The sequence below is a fragment of the Nannospalax galili genome, unplaced genomic scaffold (assembly GCF_000622305.1).
Source record: "Nannospalax galili isolate Female #2095 unplaced genomic scaffold, S.galili_v1.0 scaffold302, whole genome shotgun sequence".
In the NCBI taxonomy this organism is placed as follows: domain Eukaryota; kingdom Metazoa; phylum Chordata; class Mammalia; order Rodentia; family Spalacidae; genus Nannospalax; species Nannospalax galili.
Window position 1 is genome coordinate 158,962 of NW_008350120.1, and position 23,476 is coordinate 182,437.

Sequence of the window (23,476 nt, forward strand, 5' to 3'; positions counted from 1 at the left end):
ACAACCCCTCACCAACCTCAGCTGTAGTTTTTTGGGACTGGGCTAATGAACAGGTGAACAAACTGGACACCATCAAATGTGCCAGTGAATACTGAGACAGGGGAGTGCTGATCGTTTTGCAGGGTCCCAGGTGTTCATGCCTACAGCAATCTTAAGGCCTCTCCCCTGATTATCGCCTTCTGTTCCTCCCCTCTGCCAAGTTACTCAGCAAGCACTGCACACTACTTTCTTGCCTGTGTGAACACATCTGATGGTCAGGTAGTACTCTTTCTTCGTAGTATAAGGTTTACAGCTCACCTCCTAACTGGATTACAATGCTCTTGATTTCCTGAGACCCGTACCTACAGGCTTGTCCACAAGCAGGTGATCCCTTAGCATGCAATGGACTAGGTTCCAGGAAAGGCAACTTGACACAACTCAGAATCACCTGGGAGACGGGCCTCTGAGCCTGGCTGTGGAAGATTATCTTGATTACATTAACTGAATTAACTTGATTACATTATCTGAACACCACGGGTCACCCCATTCCCCAGGCAGGGATCATAGATTGTATAAGAGTAGAGAAAGCATTGGGTAGGGCAGTGCACTCCTTTAATCCCAGCACTCAGGAGGCAGAGACGGGTAAATCTCTGAGATCAAGGCCAGCCTGGACTACATAGTGTGTTTCAGGCCAGCTGGGGGCACAGGGAGACCCTATCCCAGAAGACAAAAAACCCCAGTACTGGGAAAAGCAGCCGAGCACCGGCATGCGGGAGCATCTCGTTCTCTGACTACCAGCGCCATGTGGCCTCCTGCCTTAGGCTCCCGCCTCTTGTTTTCCCGCCACGATGAACTTAAACATTGAAATATGGGCAAAAACCTCTTCCTCCCATAGTTGTGTTTGTCCTAGTATTTTATCACAGTAACAGCAAAAGAAACTCAGGCAGTGGCCGAAAAGACTCTAAGCAACTGAGTGACACGCTCACGTTATATAGAATGGAAGGAAATCACGAGGAGCAGGGTGGCCCCGGAGGAATGGAGCTGGAACCTGGTGCTGGATCAGTTCCCTCCATTTCCACACATACAAACTCAAGGAAAGGCTTTTCCCAGAATATTTCCATACCAACAAAGAGCTCACATCTTTCTGTGCAAGATTATTTTTCCTGGTTGTTTCTGTTTAATCGGCGTTGGGGAAAATGACAGTGTTCGCAGCACAAAGGTTGGTGGAGTGGGGATGAGAGCCGTGGAGAATGAAGGAAAGAGAAGGGGCTGGAAAGCAGCTGCGTCGGAAGCAAGTGTGCTCTGCCGAGAGGCTGTGGAAGTAGTTGCTGCTGCCCTGGGCTGCCCTGGACAAGGACACATGCTGGTCCAGGCAGGATCTTTAGCTGTTCACAGGACGACAGGGATCTTCTCCTTGATGGGAGAGGGGGGTGTTGAATTCCCGCCCAGGAGCTTCTTGTCTGACTCTTCCTCATCCTGAGGATAAAATAAGAGGAAGAAAGCAATAAATGGGAGAAAAAGGATGGGGCAGAGTTAGCGTCGTAGAACTTGAAACCAGGGAAGAAAGAAGAGACAGGGCAAGGTGGCAGGAGGTGACCCAGGGGAAAGACAAGGAAATAGAGAGGAGTTAGACAAGAATCTGGACAGAGCAGAAGAGGAAGGCATGGGGGAGGCACGAGGTAGCAGAAATCAGCCAGGCCATGCAATGGGGTTACGTTACCTAGACACCCGTGGAGTCACATTCCCTAGATACACATGGAGTCACATTCCATAGACACACGTGGGGTCACATTCCATAGACACACGTGGGCTCGCATTCCCTAGACACACATGGGCTCACATTCCATAGACACACGTGGGCTCACATTCCCTAGACACACGTGGGCTCACATTCCAGAGACACACATGGGGTCACATTCCATAGACACACGTGGGCTCGCATTCCCTAGACACATGTGGGCTCGCATTCCATAGATGCACGTGGGGTCACATTCCCTAGATACACATAGGGTCACATTCCATAGACACACGTGGGCTCACATTCCATAGACACACGTGAGCTCACATTCCATAGACACACGTGGACTCACATTCCATAGAGACACGTGGGCTCGCATTCCCTAGACACACGTGGGGTTACATTCCATAGACACACGTGGGGTCACATTCCATAGACACACGTGGGGTCACATTCCCTAGATACACGTGGGGTCACATTCCCTAGACACACGTGGGGTCGCATTCCATAGGCACTCGTGGAGTCACATTCCCTAGACACACGTGGGCTCACATTCCATAGACACACATGAGCTCACATTCCATAGACACACGTGGACTCACATTCCATAGACACACGTGGGCTCACATTCCATAGACACACATGGGGCCACATTCCCCAGACAGTACAGGGAAGAGCTGCATATCTGACTGAGATCAGGCCTGACCTCAGACTTGACAATTCCTGGCCCTGGTACTCCTCTCTGTTCACAAACTTTCAACTGCCTAGACCCACACTGTTCAGCAAAGCCTCCCTGAGTACTCACCAGGGGCCGGGGGCTCTGGCCACACACACTTCGCAGACTCAATCCCAGGGAAGCCAAAGATACAACGATCTTCAGAATACAGACAACTGTGAGCAGGATACAGAACGCTAGGAACATGTTCTAGTGGAAACAGGAGAAAGACACAGCCAAGAGTCAGCTCCTCGATTGGCACCATCACCTCACCAAGCCACACGCAGTCCGGACTGTCCAACCTGATACTCCCCCATAAGGCAGATGGTTTCTTCCAGCAATGGGGTGCCCACCACTTCTAAGCCATTTGCTGGTCTGCTACTCTTATCAAAGCCGACTCTGTCTACCCCCTCAAATCCAGAAGGGCCTTTGACTGATTCAGCCAGTACAATGCACAGAAGTGGCCATGTCTTTGATGGGCAGCCCTTCACTGACCTAGCCTCTTGACAAGCTTATGGTGTTTCCCACCTGGGACCTGATTGCTACACTGAGACCCCAGAGCCACATAAAGAATCTACTGTAGGCTTCTAGCTGACAGTCCAACTGAGCTCCCAGCCAGGGGTTACAGCAGCTGCCCATCATGTGAGTGCTTTAGCCAATGCCCAGCCCAGGAAGCCCTCAGATGACCACCCACACCAATACCTTCCTGCAGCTGCATGGGAAACCCAAGTGAGACCAGCTCATCTGAACCCAGGCAACCCAGATAATGATAAGAAATAATCATGAAGTGGTATTTGAAGCCACAACATTTTGGGGAGATTTCTTGTGCAGCAATCAATAACCACAGCAGTCATTCAACAGGAAAGACAGAGAAGTGACCCACAATCTCCTCTCTGTCCTTCAGCCTCATTGATGATGAGAATCTTTGTGTATAAAGGTCCAAAAGATGTCCTCAGCTTGAATGGCAGCTTCTTAAACCAAAGAGCTAGGGTGAGGTCCAAATGCAAAGAACCTTCAACCCTGCCCTCCATCGGGGTGCCACGCTTTGAGAGCACGGGTTGTACTGGGTCCCAGGAACACCGCACGTTTGCTCTTACCATCATCATCCTCATGTATCTTCTGCACACCTCCCTCCTCCAGTCTGAATAGTCACTGAGTTCCATTATCCTGTACCCACTGTCTATACTAGAGACGTCACTTGAGGCGTCACACGAGGAACTGATATCCGTGTAGTACGTGTCGCTCATTTGCCAGATTAAACTCCTTACACCCAGAACAGTAGCAGCCACAGCTGTAGCAATGCAAGCCAAGGTGAGCAGACATGATACATGGCCCTAGAAGAGAGAGAGAGAGGGCCAAGATGCCCGTGCTATTCATCCCTGGCAGTCACAAAGCCCCTGACTCAAACTTGCCCCGTCACCCTCAACTTCTGTCACAGGGGTCCCATCCCAACCCTCTAAGAGAGACTTCATGATATTGGGAACCAAAGGATAAAAGACAGAAAGGTGAACAGGAAAAAGAGGCACAGGAAGAAGTGGATGGACAAGGTGGAGAGAGAGGAGCCCAAGACTCACCGACAGTTTGCCCTTCCGCTTCTCATGGACAATGGCCCCTGCTCCCGCTACAATTGCCTGGGAAAAGAAGACACCAGTAACGGCCTCCAGTTTACTCTCCTGGATGGGTCTCCCATCACCCTTCCTCCGGGGCTTCCCAGAGCAACACAAATCAGGATTCAAACCACAAGCAAAGAAACCCATGTGGAGAGGGATCTACTGGCCAACGCCCCTTCTAACCTTGCCTGAGAGGAGAGAAGCAGGCATCAGAGTGTTCTCCAGCCCCTAAGGCAACTGCCTCATGGCAAAAGGGTATTTGGACTTTGGATCTAAAGCCAAAGGATCTTTCCACTTGCCTGCACAGAGCTTCTAGCCATTCCTTACTCACCACAGACCCAGCCCAGAAGGCGCAGCCAGAGGCACGCAGCTCAATCCATGGCCCGCAGTACAGACACACTCCAAGAGCACAATTCACAACCCCCAGCAATATCTGGGTCACCTGCAAGACAGGAGGAAAAAGATCAACCCTCTTTCCATGGCCTGCACACCCAAGAGCATCAATGCCCTGCTCCAACCCAGGCAATGGGCTTTGACTTGTCCTCTGCCTTAGCCTCTCTTATTCCAGAAAGTTCTGATTTTCTCACATCCATTGAGTCATACTGATCTGTCTCTCTGTCCATTGGCCTCGGAGATTTGGCTCTCTATTCTTTGTTACCTTTTCCTAACATTAACACTTTATGCTGATTCTCACCTCGGTCTCCCTTAAGGATCTTCATCCAATCAAATCCTGGCACCTAATTTCAGCATCTGACCCAAACCTAACTCCTCAGTTCTAACACAATGTTGAGGACTATGTGGTAGACAAAAAGATGTAGTGCTTAGGGGCTAAGGACGTACATCGCTTGGTAGAGGGCTTGCCTAGCATGCGTGAGGCCTTGGGTTCAATCCCCATAAAACCAAATGAGGTAGTCCCTGCCTGTAATCCCAGCGTTTGGAAAGTGGAGGCAGGAGGATCCAAAGTTCAAAGTCATTCTTGGCCACATAGCTAACTTGATGCTAGCCTGGATTACATGAGATCTTGTCTCAGAAAAAAGAAAGATATACCAGTGAGCCCTCTTTACAAAAGAGGTGTGGTTACATATAGCCTACCTTGAGGATTTCTCACCCCAGTCTTTCAAGCTGAGAGCACATGTTTTAGGGATACCTCCCAGCCAGTGATGAACCAAGGTAGAGGTTCAAGGACCATTCTCCCCACCCCATCCCCACCGTGCAGCTCTTCTCACAGGCTGTACTGTGGTCTGATGATCCCCCCTGCCCAGGCTCATCTAGCTGTTTTCAGTTCCTAGGTATAACCCCCAATAAACCACTCAAAGCCTAGAAAACCCATCTGTCACTAACTCCTATATGTCGTGAATGTCCCTTCAGCGCTGCAGACTCATCACGGTTAGTGTCGACTCATCCCCATACCCTAAGGCCGTCTCTTCTGTCTTCTAGGTTCTCTTCATCCTCCCTGAGCCTCTGCAAGTTCCTCACCTTATCTCAAACCCATCCCATCCCTATGAATGCGGACCCCACTGACAAAGGGTTTGGACTCCTGTTTCTCCTCGTTACTTCTGCTATGACATACAAGTGCAGAGCCTTGATCCTTCTTACCTTGGACGTCTCCTGTCTCTACGGCAGCCTGAAGCCTAGATTCCTGCTCCAAATCCACGCACAGCATTCCCACTGCTGAAACTGGCTCAGACTCCTCGCCTGGTCCCTTAGGTAAAACGGCTCTGTATCGGCCATGAGTTCCCCCTCTTCTCTCTTGACTGCCTCAGAACTGGCTGATGCATTCTGGCTTCTGCTTTAGCTCCTTTCGTCTGGAATTCCTTTTCTTCCATAACCTACTGTATCTGTCCAAGCCCGTTCCTTCCTGACTCCTCAGACACCAACTCCTTGGGTGTGATGCTGGGTTCTTACCTCACCTTTTACTCTAGTCATGCTGATCACTTATAGATGATAGCCAAGGGGTCCTCTCTCTGCTCCTCTGTGAAGTGCCCTAGTTATCTCGCCTTGCACTTATAGTCCTTAATCCCTCCGAATTCAAAGAAACAATTGAATTAACAGCCTCAAGAGAGTCTTCCACCTGCTGCCCCACCTTTGGCTGACATGGCCTTTCCTGTACCAAAGAAGAGATGGATCATTCCTTCCCATTCAAGCCTCTCAGAGAAACTCCCAAAGTCTCTCCCCAAATACAATGGGATATAGCGAATTCCCATATCCCTCCTCTTGGGGATCCAATCTAGATTCCTTTTTGCACTCTGTCAAAGAGGAGAGTTCCCATCCTCTAGGTCACCTCATCTCACCTACCAATCCATTCTTACCCCTAGAGTTAGTTGCCCATGGCTTATGCTGGTCTTGGATGGCCTAGTATCCCGAGGGCGAGACAGAAACTTCTTTAGGGAGCCCATAGCTTTCAGCAGCTGCTCCAAAACAGACTTCTGATGGATGTGGATGTTGATGTGGGTGAACTGAGTGGACGGAGGGAGTACAGAGGTCATATCGACTCCGTTCACGGTGACTGTAGTTTGAGTCATCGTTCCTGATGGGGAGAACACAACAGAGATGGATGAAGCATAGGACCTAGGAAGGGTAAAAGGACCAGCATGTGGGTAAAGGGGAGAAGATGGTCTCTCCACCAAACCCTTCCCGATGCAGCTGCAATATCACAGTGTCCCTGATTCGAGGTGAACACACACTACTCCCAGAGCTTTTCACCATGCACAACCCAGGCCTCTTTCCAAAATAACGAATACAGTGTGAGTGTTTGAATATCAAATGTCCCCCACAGATTCGTGTGCTGAATGCTTAGTCCCAGCTACAGTGCTTTAGAAGGGAGGTGGTGCAGACTTAGGAAGTGGGGCCTGGTTGGAAGACATAGGTGAGTAGGGGTGTGCCTTCCAGGAGCACCTGTCTCCTTCCCTCTCCTCCTCTCTTTTCTGTCTCTCTGTTTCTCTCCTCCTCATCCCCCTCCTCCTTCCCCTCCTCCTCTTCTCTGCCTTCTTCTCCTTCTTTGTGGCCACCATGAGGTGAGCAACCTCTACTCCTCACTCCCACACTGCAGCTGCCATGCTATGCTGCCTCAGGCCCAGAGCAACGCACTGACCTCAGACTGAAGCCTCCGATAGTGAGCCAAGCCAAGGAAGCCTTTCCTCCTTGTTTTCCTCAGTACTTTGCTCATAGTAACTTAATAGTACCGAATGCACATAGTTTGTCTAGGGTCCAAGTGGGACACAAAAGGAATGTGAATTGTTTTAGTACACACACACACACACACACACACACTACTTTTACCACTTTAAAAGTTCAAAAAAGGGCTGAGGAGATCACTCAGTGGACAAAGCACTTGCTGTATAGAGATGAGGGCTGGAGTTCAGATCCCAGAACTCACGTAAAAGCAGGGCAGGCAGGATGGCTGCCTGCAACCCCAGCACTGGGGACAGAGAGACAGGGGGTCAGGGAAAGCTGGCTAGCTGGTCTAGCCAATTGGCAAGCTCTGGGTTCAAGTGAAAGAAAGCACCTCAGTAAAGTGGAGAACAACCAACAAAAACCCAGTGTCAACTCTGGGCTTTCACACACACTCACACGTGTGCGTCCATGCGCACACACATGCACCCATATACATGTCAACACACATATATGCAATACACACACACACAAAGTAAAAAAGATATAAAAGGGTGTATCTTTAAAGCCCTTGCTTTCTTCTTTTCTCCCAGTCACCTCCTGCCTCCCAGATGGAAGCTAATGTGACCGGTTTCTAACATGCCCTCCGGTGACAGTTCTTGTGCTCAACGCATATAAAATATCCCTTCTCACCCTTTCTCATGAATGACCACATCATATACACAGTCCTGCACAATACCACGTCGATGTGGCCACATGCTTTAGAGTCATCCTGCATCAGTCCATCCAAAGCGTCTTTATGCATAATAAGTGCCCAGTCATCCTGTGTATGATTCCTGAGTATGACAACTGAGTGGTCTCCAACCCACAGCCAATGTGTTTCCAGCTTCCAGTTACCCTCCAAGGATGTGGCGATTGTCACATAGGTGTGTTACCCCAGGATGGGGCTGCCCTTCTACTGTCAGATGGAGCTCACAAACTCTGATACCTTCTTCAGTTTTACTTTAGGGAAAATACATTCCATTACAGATTTAATTTAATGCAATACATTGCTCCATTTTCAATGCTTATCTTTGACAAATATTTATCTTTATGCAACCACAGTTACAATCAAGATATAGAATTGCAAAAAACTCCCTAGTACCTCCCCCAGTAAATCCCCTTACCCACATGCTTTCTGACCTGCTTTCTGTGACTATTTTAGTAGTTCTCTTACTATGAATGAGGTTGATCATCTTTTTTTATCTTTTTAGTATTTTTTTCTATGTGTATGGGTGTATTGCCTGTATTTTTCTAAGTGCACCTGTATTGTGCAATGCCCATGGAGGGCAGAAGAAGGCACTGGAGTCCCCTGGAACTGGTGTTACCAGACGGTTGTTAGCCGCCATGTGGGTGATGGGAATCAAACCCAGGTCCTCCGTAAGAGCAGCCAGTGCTCTTAACTGCTGAGTCACCTTCTCTAGCTCGTCTTTTTGTATCTTAAGGACCATTTCTTCTTTTATGAGCTTTTCCTTCTTGTTTTACAAACCTCCTGAATTATTTTTTGAAAATCTACCATTGGCAAGATAAGCTCTACATATTTCTTTATGAGCTGTGTTTTATGAGCCAGACATGGTGTTGCATACCTCAATGCCAGCACTCAAAAATCTAAGGTAGGAGGATCGCCACAAGTTCAAGGGCAGCCTGGAAGAGAGAGAGAGAAAGAGAGAGACAGAGAGAGAGAGACAGAGAGAGAGAGACAGAGAGAGAGAGGAGACTTTTTACTTTGCTGTATTTTTATATAGTTTTTCTTTTTAAAAGTATAGTTTAGGGCTGGGGAGATGGCTTAGTGGTTAAGAGAACTGGCTACTCTTGCAGAAGACCCAGGTTCAGTTCCCAGCACCCACATGGAGACTCACAGCCATCTGTAACTCCAGTTCCAGGAATCCAACACCCTCTTCTGACTTCCATTGGCATTGCTCACATGTGGTGCACATATATACACACAGGAAAAACACTCATACACATATAATAAAAATAAAGAAATATTTAAAAAGTATAGTATATACATATAGAATTTCTCATTTTTGTACTTTCTAGGTTTTACATTTTTTGTACTTATACCCTTAGGCACCAGGAAACCTCTATGCCCACCACCGATGCCACCACTCCAGACAGTGGGCTCTGCCCTCCTGCCCTGGTTGCTCAACTGTCCCTCCTCCCAGTGTCCATGAACCTTAGTCCCAGTGTCTCAAACCATAGGGCTCAGTTTCAAAGCCCCCTCCCACAGTTCCTCCCAGAATGCAGATGTGAGGCACTGGTAAACATGGAGGGCAAACCCAGGCTCTGACCTTCTCAGCCCCAGCCCTATTTCTAGGGTCATATCTCTTGTTTAGCATGCCCCCCCATCCCTAGAATTCCTATGTCAGGATGCAGCTTGTAGACCAGGTTTGGAGGCTCCTAGAGAGAATGAGGGGTCCTGCTCCAAGGTCTTCAGGGTAGGGGCCACTGGGGAAGCATGGAGGGCTCTGCCTTACCTGCTGTCCTCTGAGAGAAGTGGAACTGGAACTGGGAGGGCTGAGGAGCTGCCTTGGAGCTGATGACCCCACCGGATGGATGAGGGTGGAGAGCAAGAACAGGGGAGGCAGGATGGGAACCTGACCAGGCTCCTTGCAACTTCCCAGCAAGTATCTGACACTGAGGGGCCCCTCTTGGGGGGTTCCTTCTGGATTAGATGATGAGGCTTGCTGGAGCAGGGACGCAGGTAACACACACATGTACACATACATACCCCTACTCACCACACACACCCAAGGCACACACATTTGCAGTATAGGCCCACACTTGTTCAGAAAGCTCTGGCCTACCTGGGGCCAGAGGAAAGGACACGCAGGTAACACACACATGTACACATACACACCCCTACTCACCACACACACCCAAGGCACACACGTTTGCAGTATAAGCCCACACTTGTTCAGAAAGCTCTGGCCTACCTGGGGCCAGAGGAAAGGACACTTCAAAAGGATTCCTCAGGATTGGCCAATGTCCGACCCCTACCTCAGTGTCTACTCCTTCCCTCCCCTCACCAGCTCCCCAATGCTCAGTAAGGAATCGACTGTTGGAAAGTCCCTGCAGGAGCCCTCAGACCCAGCTGCCTGCCAGGAAGTGCTATGGTCTGGTCATTCTCCCTCCTCATCTGGCTGCCTCCCAGTTCCTCCTCCCTAGGGCTGAGGTTCTCAACTCTAAGGGGCTCCTCTCAGCTCTTGGTGCTGTATACTCTCCTGGTCCCAGAGGAGAGCAGGTAAGGCTGCCCATCCTCTCTCGGGCCATGGGAGTCATGTCAGGGTAGCCCCTTTCTCAGCCACCCTGCTCCCCCCATCCGGGGCTCTCAGAGCTTGCTGAGGAACTGGGCATACTGGGATGTGCTTCTAGGAACATGTGTGACCTCCGTCTTCACCACTCAGTCCTTTGGGGCAGAGGCAGTCAGTGTTGAGTGCCCATCCAAGGAGATGGAGCTCTTCATGGTGAGGTGATCCCTGGGGTCCTGCTGGGGAAGAGATGCTGCAACAGAAGCTCAGCAGGCAACTGGGGCTGGAGAGAGCTACTGTTGGGGTGCTTGGGCTCTGACTTGGGGTCAGAGGGCTCTGGGGAGGACAGGGTAAAGGAGACCAAGAGGCTAAAGGAAAGACATGTGGGCACTGCTTGACCCAAACACCAGGTCCCTGTGGGGTAAAGAGGGAAGCCCCAGCAGTGCCAGGCTTCCCTGACTGATAGCCCTCCAAAAGTCTAGTATAGCTCTATAGCCAGAAGCAGTCATTCTGTATTGCGGAACTCTCATGACTCCAACAAGTCTGTGAATCTTCCACCAACTCTACCTTCCTGTTCCTTTTCTCCCTCACAGATGATGCCCACAGACACGGAGACTACAGATGTCAGTAAGGTGGCCCATGAGGCCCCACAACCCACCCACATCAATGTGCACATCTACCAGGAGTCTGCTCTGGCCAAACTCCTGCTGGCTGGATGCTCAATGTTACGCCTGCCAGACTCTGCCTCTGGTACCACCCGGCTGCTGGTGGCCTCCTGGGTAGGTGGTGCAGATCGTGCTGGGGGTCCTGAGCGGGGTCCTAGGTGGACTCCTCTACATCTACCAGTTCTCCCACATTCGCACAACGGGCGCCCCCATCTGGACCGGGGTTGTGGTAAGTGTGGCAGCATGATAGTCCATGGCTATCAGGGGGGACAGGGATGCCTCTCAGGTTGCTTCCTTCACACTACCACCATCGATCGGGGTATTGCAGAACGCATGCAGGCAAAAAGACCCGAGTGATGTAGACCAGTTGTCTGTGCAAAGGAAAGGGAGGGGAGGGAAAGGGCTGCTCCTGCTCTCACCGCTCAGCTCTTAGCTCTCCTGCCTTCCCAACCAAGCTGGCAGCCACTTCCACACCCCCATCTGGACTGGGGTTGTGGTAAGTGTGGCAGCATGATAGTCCATGGCTATCGGGGGGGACAGGGATGCCTCTCAGGTTGCTTCCTTCACACTACCACCATCGATCGGGGTATTGCAGAATGCATGCAGGCAAAAAGACCCAAGTGATGTAGACCAGTTGTCTGTGCAAAGGAAAGGGAGGGAAGGAAAAGGGCTGCTCCTGCTCTCACTGCTCAGCTCTTAGCTCTCCTGCCTTCCCAACCAAGCTGGCAGCCACTTCCACCATCAAAAGCAATTATCAACCAAGGCTCTAAAGGCTCACCTACCTCTAATGCCTGAGACAAGATGGGGGGAGGTGGAACATGCCAGAGCAGGACATCACTTCCTGCTTCTCCCACTGGCCTCTGCTCATCCTGTGGGAATCCAAGAACAAATGCTGACAGATGAGTGCCGCAGTCTCTAATAGGAGCTTGGTAGGCTGAGTAGGGTAGGAGCAGGAGCCATCAGACAGACCCAGACTCTCAGAACAGCAAACCATGTAGATCTGTTGAGAATAGATTAAAGTAGCCATCCTTATCCATCCAACGGCAGAAACACATGAACTAGTTATAGGACCGCCAAATAGAATCAGGGCCCATGTGTCCACTGGGTTGCACTAGACCTCCTGTCCTTCAGTCCTAGTCAGGTGGACTGGATGACTGTTAGGACAAGTGTCTGGGCTGGAGGCTGCCTCAGGTTTCATCGTTTCATCGTGCATTGACCACTGTTCCAACAACCTGGACAACTTCCACTCAGAAGATTCCCCCATTCCTAGAACTTTCATGAAGAGCCCAGTGCTACTTTAAAAAGAAAGTGGTGGGGATGGGAAGAGAAGGTTCATGCCTGCCTTGACTGTGAGCACTTTTAGATGTCCCTAAGACAGTGTCCTGCAGCTTCACTTGTTTGCTCTGGGCTTACTACCCCAGACCGTCACCTTACCACAGACAACATCTGGGATGCAGTTGGAATGTACTAGAGAAGACCACCATGTGGCAGGTTCTACTGATGGGAGTCACAGGGGCACCGAGGCCCAGGGTTGGAGGAAGCTTGCATTCCCTATGCTGGTTCCTCTGACTCAATCTCTCCCCAGGCTGTGCTGGCTGGAGTTGCTGCCTTCCTTTATGAGAAACGTGGAGGGATCTGCTGGGTGAGTTCAGGAGATGGCAAGACCCAGGCTCTGCTCAATGCCAAGCCAGACCTCCTGCTCCATCACACACAGGCCCCACTGGGCTCTGAGTAAAAGTGAGTTCTCGGTCTCTTCCCTCCCAGGCCTTGCTGAGGACCCTTCTTGCACTGGCAGCCTTCTGCACGTCTGTGGCCGCCATTGTAATTGGGGCTTGTTATTTCGATTATTACAACTACTACTTTAGAGATGACTCTTGCAAGATCTCCTCAAGTTTTGAGCCCACCAAGCTCCCCACCACCCCAAGTCCTGAAGAAGTGGACAGGATACACCTGTGTATGTCATACATGAGCATGTTAAAGGTAGGTGACCAGGGGGAAGGGCAACTGAAGATGGTAACATGGAGGACTAAGATGAGAAGGAGCAGGGTCTCCGTCAGCAGTAGGTTTCCCCTAATCCTGATGATTGTTGCTTAAGATGCAGGGATGAGCAAAACATAGTCTGCTCCCGCTACTGTGGGTATTGCGTACTACTGAGAAATGAATATTGCTAGCCATGAGTGAACCATGCACATGGCAAGGGCTGCCAGTGTGTTAAATATATGTCCCCCACCGACCTTCTCAACTCCAGGAGGCTGTCAATCACATCACAGCCCAGGCTGTGGGAAACTGAGGTAGGTGGGAAAGGTTTCTGATGAACTCTACCCATTGGACCCATGATCCCTACACATCCCAGAAGCCACAGACTTGAAGGGTTGGAGAGTGAGCCCTGTCAGTGGAAGTGGGCAGGGTCATGACCATCATTCTAGGAGCACTGGATTTTGCCCTCTGTCAACAGGCCCTGCTAATAAGCCTCCACACGATGCTCTTGGGTATGTGGGTCTTGCTGCTCCTGGCATCTCTGGCCCCTGTTTGTGTGTACTTATGGAAAACATTCTTCACTAAAGAGGTGAGTGTCTGTGTGTTTGGGGACAGCAGGCTGTTCAGAGGAGATGGGAATGGAGACTAGATGCTTAAAGAGAAGAAAAAGGTTCATTGCATGAGACCTAGGCAGCATCATGCCTGTCCTTCTGCCTCAGACAGTCCCAGTTCCCAATCACTGTCCCCAGCCAAAGATCCCAGGAAGCCAGGAAAGGTCATATCCATGTGAGGTCTCTGGGGCTCTCTGCCATTCAGCCAACTGCCAAACATTTGTTTTCTTACATCTGAATACAGAAAGCAGGAGTGTGCCCTGATCCAGAACTGACAGGTAGCAGAGACTCCTGCCTTTCCCTTCATCTCCTAGTTACCAACGTCTTGCCTCTGCTTTTCCTTAGAGAACAGCTGAGAAGAAGCTGTTGGAAGCAAGTGGGGTCTAGCCCCACCTCTCCTGAGCACCTGTGCTGGTGCCCCTAATCTTCAGGGTGTCCCATCATTGGCTGCCTGGAATAAAAGCCAGAAGACAAAAGAAACCCTTCCAGAGCCGGTTCCCACCTCCCACAGCCACACCCACTGCCCTGCTCCAACCAGGATCACAACAGCACGTGCTTGTCTCTTGTTCGCCCCCACTATCCTTTATCCCTTCTCACACAGCGACTTGAAAATAAATTCTCAGGTTATTGCTACCAGATTCTTGCTTCCTTGTTCCAGAGAATGTCCACTGGCTGGAGCCAGGGGAGCATAACCAGAGCTCCAACCCTTTGGGGGACTAGAATTATGCAACTGGAAAACAAAGGACTGGGTATACAGGGTAAAGGGAGCCAAGACTGCTCCCTGCACTCAGATCTAAGAAAGTAAGTGCTTGGCAACTGTATGAATGGGTTTTTATTTTGACTCTTGGGCAAAATTAAGAAGCAGGCAATATAACACCAGGATAAAGTCATTTCAGAAATCCCATTTATTTATTTGGGGATTGCTTGGGACAGAGTCTTACTATGTATCCCAGGGTGACTTACACTCACAACCTTCTGCCTCTACCTTGAGTACTTGATTACAGACTTGTACCACCATGCCTAGCTCTTTTTCAAGATAGGCCATCTAATGAATAGTGAGATAAACCTAGAGTAATCATCCCCAGGGGAAAAAAATTTCTAAAACCTCAGACAACATAGGACTCATACATTTTTTAATTTCTAACTATTCTACCAAGAAAGTGAGGGGCACCTATCAAGGCCATAACGGGAACAGGAGCGTGAGTCCAGAGATCTGAGTCTAGAGTCTACCTGTGCCAGGGTTCCAGGAGCAACCACACACTTGGGGTTCCCCTAGAAGGGCCCACGGGGCTCAGCATATGTCTGTATCCTAATTTATTATAGCAAAAAGATAAACACCAGAATCAACAGGCAGAAAGGCGTTCTAGGTGGACTCCAGGGAAAACCCAGCATGGCTTTTCACACTCCTCCCTGGTAACAGGCCACACATGAGCTTGCCTACTGCTGCTCAGAGAAGCGCGTGTGAGGCTCTGAGGTCAGAGACTTTACGAAGTGCTGGCCACATGGATGATCTCTCCACCTGAACAGCTACTGCCATTCAACACTCCCAGTGATAACAGCAGTATCCTCCGCTCTGAGGTCAGAGACTTTACGAAGTGCTGGCCACATGGATGATCTCTCCACCTGAACAGCTACTGCCATTCAACACTCCCAGTGATAACAGCAGTATCCTCCTAAAATCACATTGTTGACATAAGCTAGGCAAGCCCAGTCAGTGGAATTTGGTGCCTAGGTGCACAAACCTACTGTTGGCAAAGGGAAATTCCAAAAGTCAAACTTTGAGAAGACAGTCACAGAAGCCTTCTGTGAAGAGGATGGAGATGGAGAGGAGGGTGTTGAGACAGCTCCTCCTCTGCCTGAGGCCAAGAGTGCTGAAGAAGGAGAAAGAATAGGAACAGGAGGAAGAGGGGAGGAGGAGGGGGCAGTGATAATGTTGATGCTGATACCAAGCATCAACAGAAGACCCATGAGGCTAAATAGCAAAAACAGGCAAAGTTTTAAAGACTGAAAGGCTGTCAGAGAGGAAGAGGAGAGATAAATAATGATTAGCCTGAATAAAAAAACAGGGGGAATTATATTAGTCCCAAAACCTACTGAAAAATTACATATATAATATCTCTACATGAGTCCATGTGTATAACTGAAGGCTACATAACAAGAAACAGTGCCAGACAGGAGAAACCTTCCTTTCAATTGTTGGCCAGGGTAGTCCAAGAGACTCCCAAAATTATACAGGCTAGTTCACAGCCCTCGATGGCCTCCCAGAACCTAAAGGTAAGACCCTATTGCTGAAAACAGGACATTCTTTGAACACAAGATTTGGAGCAATGGAGTTGGAACTGAGCTGGAAGCCTCCCCCCCTCCCCCCGACACTCACACACCCCATAGTTTTGGAGACCACTACATAAGCTGGTAAGGGAACTTCCTCGTATGAACTTACAGCAATGGTTTTAGCATTCACAAGACCCATGCAAACTCCAAGCAAGCAAAAACGCAGCACAGAACTGTGGCAATCTTAGTTGAAAAATTATTGGCAGCTGCTTATGGCTGGGTAAGGAAGAGCTGATCTTCTTAAAGGGAGGGACTCTAGATACGCTGATGACCTCAGTGGATGAACTTGCACTGAGGGACATCTGGACACATTAACTTGTTAAGGATAGGCCTTAACACAAATGACAGAATGTATGAATTCCAGTGGGGGGGCTGTTGGGAGGGAGCTAATGGGGAAGGGGGCATAAAGATGATTTAAGATGTTCTATATGAAATACACAAAACTTCAGTAAAAAACCTGACAGGCTGCTGGGACCTTTTCACCCTTCACCTCCCATCTCAGAATCTAAATGTGGTCACCAAATACAGAGGCCCACCTGTCCATCAAGGCTGCACCACCTGCAGATGACACACAATCTCTACCACCCCACCAACACCATGCCATGAATTTGCCATGAGAGAGGGAGAGAAACCAAATATTCCAAAGTATTTCATTTATATTTTGCATGTTTGTACACACTGACAGAGGTCATGACTCTGATGACCAAACCGGCCCTCACAGCACTCTCTGGTTCTCTGTTCTACTTCTTTGTTTGTTTTGTTTTGTTTGAGACAGGGTCTCCCTGTAGCCCCAGCTGGCCTGGAGTTTACTATGTAGACCAGGCTGGCCTCAATCTTATAGAGATCCACCTGCCTCTGCCTCTTGAGTGCTGGGATTGAAGGCATCACCACCACCACGTCCAGCTTCTGTTCTACTTCTTTATTTGTGCTGTGACCATGTCCATAATCTCAAAGAAAAGAAATTTGTGTGTGTGTGTGTGTGTGTGTTTTATGTGTGTGTTTTGCCCGCATGCATATAAGTGCATCTCGTTCATTCAATGCCCGTGGAGGCCAGAAGAGTACCTTGGGTCCCCTGGTACCGGATTTATGGACAGTTGTTAGCCACAATCTGGGTGCTAGGAATCGAACCTGGGTCCTCTGCAAAAGCAGTCAGTGCTCTTAACCACTGATCCATCTCTCCAGCACCCACCCACACATTTTTAAAAATAATTTATTGAGAATTTCATACATGCATATAAGGTGTTTAAGTGTTTTGATCAAATCCACGCCAACTCCCTCCCCTCCAACTCCTCCCATATTTCCCCATACCTTTTTTTCTGACAACTTAATGTACTTTTTTTTTTTAATGGGGCTTTTTGCTACTCTAACATTCCCCCTCTGAAGAGGTAACCCTAAAACTCTTTTAGGGAATAGATAAGAGCTTCCAAATACTTTTGACATTTTTGGCCTTTGGAACAGAGTATGTTACTAAGAGGCCCAAGGATATTTTGACTTTTGGCCAAGAAACTGGTATTTTTCTTTGGGGTCTTTTTACACTAACTGCCTAGCCACTTCCTACCTCCTATTCATATCATACCATCCTCTGAAGGGGTTATCCAAATTGCCAATAGGGAATCAGGACACAGACCACTCTGGCTTCTTCCATGCTGAACAGGGATGCAGGATGAGGCAATTGGAGTACCCCTTCAGTGGGTCTATCTAAAAGACTCCCAAATTGCATAACTTTTTAAAATATTTTACTTATTTTTTTTATAAAAATTTTATTGAGAATTTCATACATCCATATGAGGTGTTTTGATCAAATCCATGCCCACTCCCTGCCCTCCAACATTTTTAAAGCCTCTTTTCTATGCTTCCTGTCTGCCAGAAAATGAAGAACACCTTCGCCACAACAGAGTCCCAAATGAAAATATGACCCTCTTCCTTCAAACTTCTAGAATAGGCGTTACTGAAACCTATCAAGATTAGCCGTGGGGCTGAGCTGTTGCCAACACTGCAGAAGATGTGGTCTTCAGTGCACAGGAGCAGCAAGGGCCGGATCGCTGGCAGACGGCTATTATTCCCCGAGTCCAGAGTCCAGGTGCTTATCTGTAACAGGTGTCCTGGATGTTAATTAGGTACATAAAGTCTCAGGATAAAGATTAGACTTCCAACCTCAGTTGGTGAGTTCATTGTAGCTTAAACAGACTTAAGTAGTGTGTTTACATCTTGGGTGCACACTCCGGAGATGGGCGGTCCCCTGTCTCCTGTGCTTTCTTCCTGGTGCTCAGAATACAGATCTGGTGGCAGGCCCTGCAGCAAGCCATATTAAAGTGATTTTTCAATGGAGAGCAACAAGAGAGGAAAAGCATGATCCACACACAACATTCAGCATGGGATGCCTAGCTAGATGTTTGTGTGAGAAAGAAACATGTCAGTTTGCATGTTCTGTCCTCACAGCCAGATGTCATTATAATGCCTTTTCACCCTGCAAACTAGTACAGCCGTGCTTCTTCAGTCATCACAGTGTAGACAACACCCATCACTTTAAACAACGAATGTCCTCCAGGGCAGACGCTGAAGAGCCTGATGACAGCAAGCTGGCCATGGTAAGTGCCAAGGCAAAAGTACTGAGTGGATACAACAGAAGTCAAAAAGAAAAAAAGACTGTGGCCCACCAGCACTAGGACAAAAGAGAGACCATCAAATTCTCACTTTATTTTACTTGTGTCCACCAAATGCACAGACCTCCCTGTCTGCCACCTAGATCCTCTGAGGACATTCATGTCACCCTGTGGGAGTCTTCAGCCCCTCCTAGTACAACAAACAGGAGGGCAGCCATGGTGACCCACTGGCCACCTACCTTGCAGTCCCCAGTACAGACCCAACAGCCACCTCAAATATGAGCTCCTAGACTGGCACGTAACCTCGCATTGCTTCAGTACTCATGACTCATAGGAAAGCTAGACTCTGTCTCTGACCTTCATTTAGGAACAGTCACCTTGACCTTTTCAGACACTCACAGCTGTGTGCTCGCTTGTCCCGGCTTCAATATCAAAGGATGTGTGGCTTATATCTACACATCACACAGCCCCAAAGAAAAGCAGGGAATGAGTAACATGAAAGTCAGGATAGTAATTTCCTGTCACAGGGGTAAGTGGGAAAGGGAAGAGATACGTCTGTGGAATCACACAGGGGTCCACAGTAGTGGGCACCACCTCGCTCTTAACTCAGGGGATGCATATTGTTATTAACAAAACTTGTGCACACACGTATGTCATAATCACACTGCACATCTACTCACCACACATTGCAACTCCCTGTGTTAACTTCAAAGTTACAGAAGCCAGGACTAGTGTGAAAGTTGTTCATTGTATCAGTCAACACAGAACCAGTCAACAATCATCAAGTTAACTGTTTGTCTTCAGAGGAATAAAATTTTAAATTAATACATGGTCACTCATAGCTATAGCAGACAGCTTCTGATAAAGTCCTTTGTGTCAGCTGTTCCTAAAACATACACATCACTACAAAGTTTGTGGTTGGGTTGACTGTCATCTATAAAAAGGAAAAAAAGTGTACATATTATGGAACTTGGGCCTCAGTTCCAATGGAGAATGATTCTATGATGCCTTAGAAATATATGCATTTAAACACATCTACAAAGCCAGAAGAAAGGGGCTGGAGAGGTTGCTCAGCGATCACGAATACTTGATGTTCTTCCAGAGGACTTGGGTTCAATTCCCAGCACCCATATGGTAGTTAACAACCATCTGTAACCCCAGTTCCAGGGGATCCACACCATCTTCTGGCCTCTGAAGGCATTGCATACATGTGTAAGACTTGCACACATGCAGGCAAAACACTTATACACACAAAATTAAAATAGTAAATAAAATTGAATAAAAACAAGCCACAGGAAGGAGTAAACTGACTAGAACAGCAAACAATCAAATGAGGGTTGGCAAGGTACCAAACACTGTGGAACTATCAGAACGTCAGGAATTAACACACACTTCTCATTAGTAACTCTGAATGTTAATGGTCTCAATCCCAAGTCAAAAGATAAAACAAGCAGATTGAGTTAAAAACAGGACCCATCTAGTTGTACTGTGTAAGAACCACACCTCACCATCAAAATAAATTAGGGTCAAATGATGGAAATGAGCGCTCCAAGCATGTGGAGCTAGAAAGGCAGGTATATCTATACTAAAATCTGACCAAGTCGACTTCAAATCAAAATTATTCAGAAAAGTCCATCAAGAGGGTATTATGTTTCTAAATGCACAGGTACCCAACACCAGTCAACACAATTTCATAAAACAAATACTATTAAATGTGAAAGTACAGACTGACCTCAGCACAGTAATAATCTTTGACTTTGATACCTTTCTCTCACCAACAGATTGGTCATCCAGAGTGATAGTAACAAAACCAGCATGGTACTGGCACAAAACAGACTGTAGGTCAACGGGAGAGGAGTCGACTCACACCTAAACCTATACGGTTATAGTCAACTGGTTGTTTACAAAGATGCCAAAAACATACATGGAGAAAAGACCATTTCTGATGTTAGCAAAACTGGATATCCACATGAAAAACAACAAAGCTAAACTCCTATTTCACACCCTGTATGAAAACCAATTCAAGATAACTTAGAGACTTTAGCACAGGACCGGAAACTGTGAAGCCTACTAGCAGAAAACATGTGGAGTCTCCTCAAGGTGTAGATAGAGGCAGGGGCTCTCTGAAATTATTTCATAGCTCAGAAAATAAAGCCAAGAATAGGTAATGGGTTTGCATGAAATGGAAAGGCTTCTTGCACAGCAAAGAAAAGCAATTAGCTGAAAGATGAGGACAACTTACAGAAAGGGAAGAGAGATTCACCAGCTACACATCAGGACTGATATCTAGAATGTACAAATAGCTTTAAAAATGCCAAAATACCCAGACAACTCAATCAATAAATGGGCTAATGAGACAAACAGTTCTCCAAAGATGTACTTCAAACGGCCAATAAAACATATGCAATTAAAAGTACATTAAGATTCTATCCCTCTCCAGTCAGAACGGCTATCATTAAGAAAACAAACAGAAACAAATGCTTAGGAAAAGGAAGCCCGTAATCACTACTGGTGGGACCTTAAATTAGTTCAGCCACTATGGAAATCGGTATCAAGGTTCCTCAAAAAACTGAAAATAGATCTACCATATGACCCAGCTATACTGCTCTGTATATTTACCCAAATACACAGCGTGTCACAGAGATGCATGTTTATACCTGATCTAGTCACAATAGCTAATTTCTGTAACATTCTCTACAGAGATACAGCCGGACTGAGATGACCTTGAAACAAGGGGATCCTGTGGAATAAATACCTAACCTGCCCCCTCCTCTGACCTTCTGCTAGTGTCTCCATTGACAAGACCCCACAGGAAATTCCAGGACATGAAATCACACAGGGGAAGCTGCTACAAGGGGCCACATGGAAGGCAAAAGAAAGGCGGAAAGTGTCTTCGGGCAAGTGTTCTAGTCTGTTCTTCACTACTGTGACAAAACACTCTGACCACTACCAACTTGGGGAGGAAAGGGTTTATTTATCTTACATCTCCCGGGTCACAGTTCATCAGGGAGCCCAAGGTAGGAACTCAGGGCAGGAACCTGGAGGCAGGAGCTGGAGCACAGGCCATGGAGGAACGCTGCTTACTGGCTTGCTCCCCTGGCCCCTGCTCAGCCTGCTTTCTTATGCAACACAGGCCCACCTGCCCAGGGGTGACACCACCCACAGTGGGCTGGGCACTCCCACATCACTCAACAATCAAGAAGATGCCCCACAGACATGGCCACAGGCCAGCCCTATGGAGGAAATTCCCCAATTGAGGCTCCCTCAACCCAGGTGTGTCAAGTTGACACTAAAGCTATCCAGCACAGCAAGCAAGCAAATTAAAAATATTTAGAACAATTGCCTACATTCTTGTCTCTGTATGTGAAAAAATAATGACTGAAAAAGCTCAGTGATCCTTAACAAGGAGCAAAGTCAAAGGACTACAAACCCAGCCATAGACTCACACTGACACAAATCAAAGGCTCAGCCAAGCAGAAAGGCCCACTTATGGGAAGAGAGAGCTAAACACTGAGGAAGCTTATCAGAAACCATGATGCGGGAGGAAACGACATAGCACTAAAGTGCTGAAAGGAAGGAGCTGCCAGGCCAGAGATCAAAACCCAGTGGGGCACCTCTCACTAGGGAGAAAGAAACACGGTGTAAGGCAGACACCTGGGTGCTTAATAGGCTTCTTCTCTTGAGTTCTTCAAAATACACTTGATACCTGAAAACATCAGCCCATGTCTGATGGGCTTTCCAGTGACCTGAGATATAAGGTTGACCTGAGATGTGACAAGCGTGGCATGAATGGGGCAGAGCAAAGAACAGATACTGGTAAATTTCTACTTCTACTGAAGGAGCCAAACGTTGATTCTAAGTGGACTGTAACCTATTAAGTATGCATATTGCAATCCCTATAGTAACAACTAAAAAAAAAAAAAACCAATAGGACATAATAAAAATACAGTATACAAGCTAGGCATGGTGGCGCACCCCATTAATCCTAGCACTCCAGAGGCAGAGGCAGGTGGATCTCTGCGAGTTCAAGGCCAACTTGGTCTTCATAGTGAGCTCCAGGCCAACTGGGGCTACAGGGAGACCCTGTTTCTAAAAAAAAAAAAGACAAAAAAGACATTATGTGGATTTAAACTAATGTTAAAAAATTTTCAAGTTACCTGAAGAAAGCATGAGGTTGGAGACAAAGGATTTCTTTTTCATTCATTATATTTTCTTTTTCTCCTTTTTTATTCTTTTTTTTTTTGAGTGTGTTGTTTTGAGACAGGGTCTCCCTGTAGCCCAGCTGGCTTGGAACTCATTATGTAGACCAGGCTGGCTGTGAACTCACAGAGATCCGCCTGCCTCTGCCTCCTAAGTGCTGGGATTAAAGACATATGCCACCACGCCCGGCTGAGGCAGAGGATTTTAAATAATCAGAAATCAACACAAACCAAATAATGAAACACAGAGCTAAACATAAACATATCAATAATCTCAGTCTGAGTGGTCTAGTCACAGTCAAGAGACAGAGTGTCAAAAATGATTTTCCTAAGTGGCCCAGCTTATACTGTGTCCAAGAAATACACTTAAGTATGATATATTAAGAGAGCTTAAGTGTAAAGGGGTAGGAAATATATGCCATACAAACATTAACCAAAAGGAGGCTTCAAAGCAAAGAAAATTTCCAGGGTGAGGCTGAGTCACTACATAATAATAAAGGGTGAGCTCTGGGATGGAGAGCTGGCTCAGCAGTTTAAAGCACTTACTGTTCTCCCAGAGGACTCAAGTTCAGTTCCCAGCACCTACATCAGTTGGCTCATTGCTGCCTGTAACTCCAGCTCCAGGAGATTCAATGCCCTCTTCTGAC

General features: G+C 47.8%; 2 protein-coding genes across 3 annotated transcripts; one reads left to right on the forward strand and one right to left on the reverse strand.

The window, feature by feature from the left end:
- Positions 1-1,133: 1,133 nt before the first annotated feature.
- Positions 1,134-9,821, reverse strand: Tmem176b (transmembrane protein 176B). 2 transcript variants are annotated; one of them, XM_008847204.3, is made up of 8 exons: positions 9,670-9,787; positions 8,779-8,836; positions 6,352-6,569; positions 4,374-4,484; positions 4,007-4,063; positions 3,530-3,766; positions 2,523-2,642; positions 1,134-1,455 (listed from the first exon to the last, which is right to left on the reverse strand). In XM_008847204.3, exons 3-8 carry the CDS (start codon positions 6,562-6,564, stop codon positions 1,369-1,371), a joined length of 825 nt encoding a protein of 274 aa, XP_008845426.1. In that variant the 5' UTR covers positions 6,565-6,569; positions 8,779-8,836; positions 9,670-9,787; the 3' UTR covers positions 1,134-1,368. The 2 variants fall into 2 exon arrangements, with proteins under 2 accessions (XP_008845426.1, XP_008845427.1); XM_008847205.3 differs by lacking the exon at positions 8,779-8,836 and having other exon boundaries at positions 9,670-9,821.
- An 808-nt stretch (positions 9,822-10,629) lies between these two features.
- Positions 10,630-14,334, forward strand: Tmem176a (transmembrane protein 176A). The gene is given in 7 exon segments (XM_017801714.2): positions 10,630-10,659; positions 11,037-11,222; positions 11,224-11,337; positions 12,694-12,750; positions 12,873-13,088; positions 13,564-13,674; positions 14,042-14,334. Coding segments are annotated over 7 exon segments (741 nt in total). The 5' UTR covers positions 10,630-10,644; the 3' UTR covers positions 14,084-14,334.
- The last annotated feature ends 9,142 nt before the right edge of the window (positions 14,335-23,476 follow it).

What these genes read in the sequence shown, in the direction of transcription:
- Tmem176b (XM_008847205.3), bottom strand. Translation starts at nt 6,564, where the DNA reads ATGACTCAAACTACAGTCACCGTGAACGGAGTCGATATGACCTCTGTA. An exon ending in ATGGGCAACTAACTCTAGGG is followed by an intron (nt 4,485 to 6,351) that starts GTAAGAATGGAT and finishes CCTGTCTTGCAG; the next exon opens with GTGACCCAGATATTGCTGGG. An exon ending in AGCGGAAGGGCAAACTGTCG is followed by an intron (nt 3,767 to 4,006) that starts GTGAGTCTTGGG and finishes TCTCTCTTCTAG; the next exon opens with GGCCATGTATCATGTCTGCT.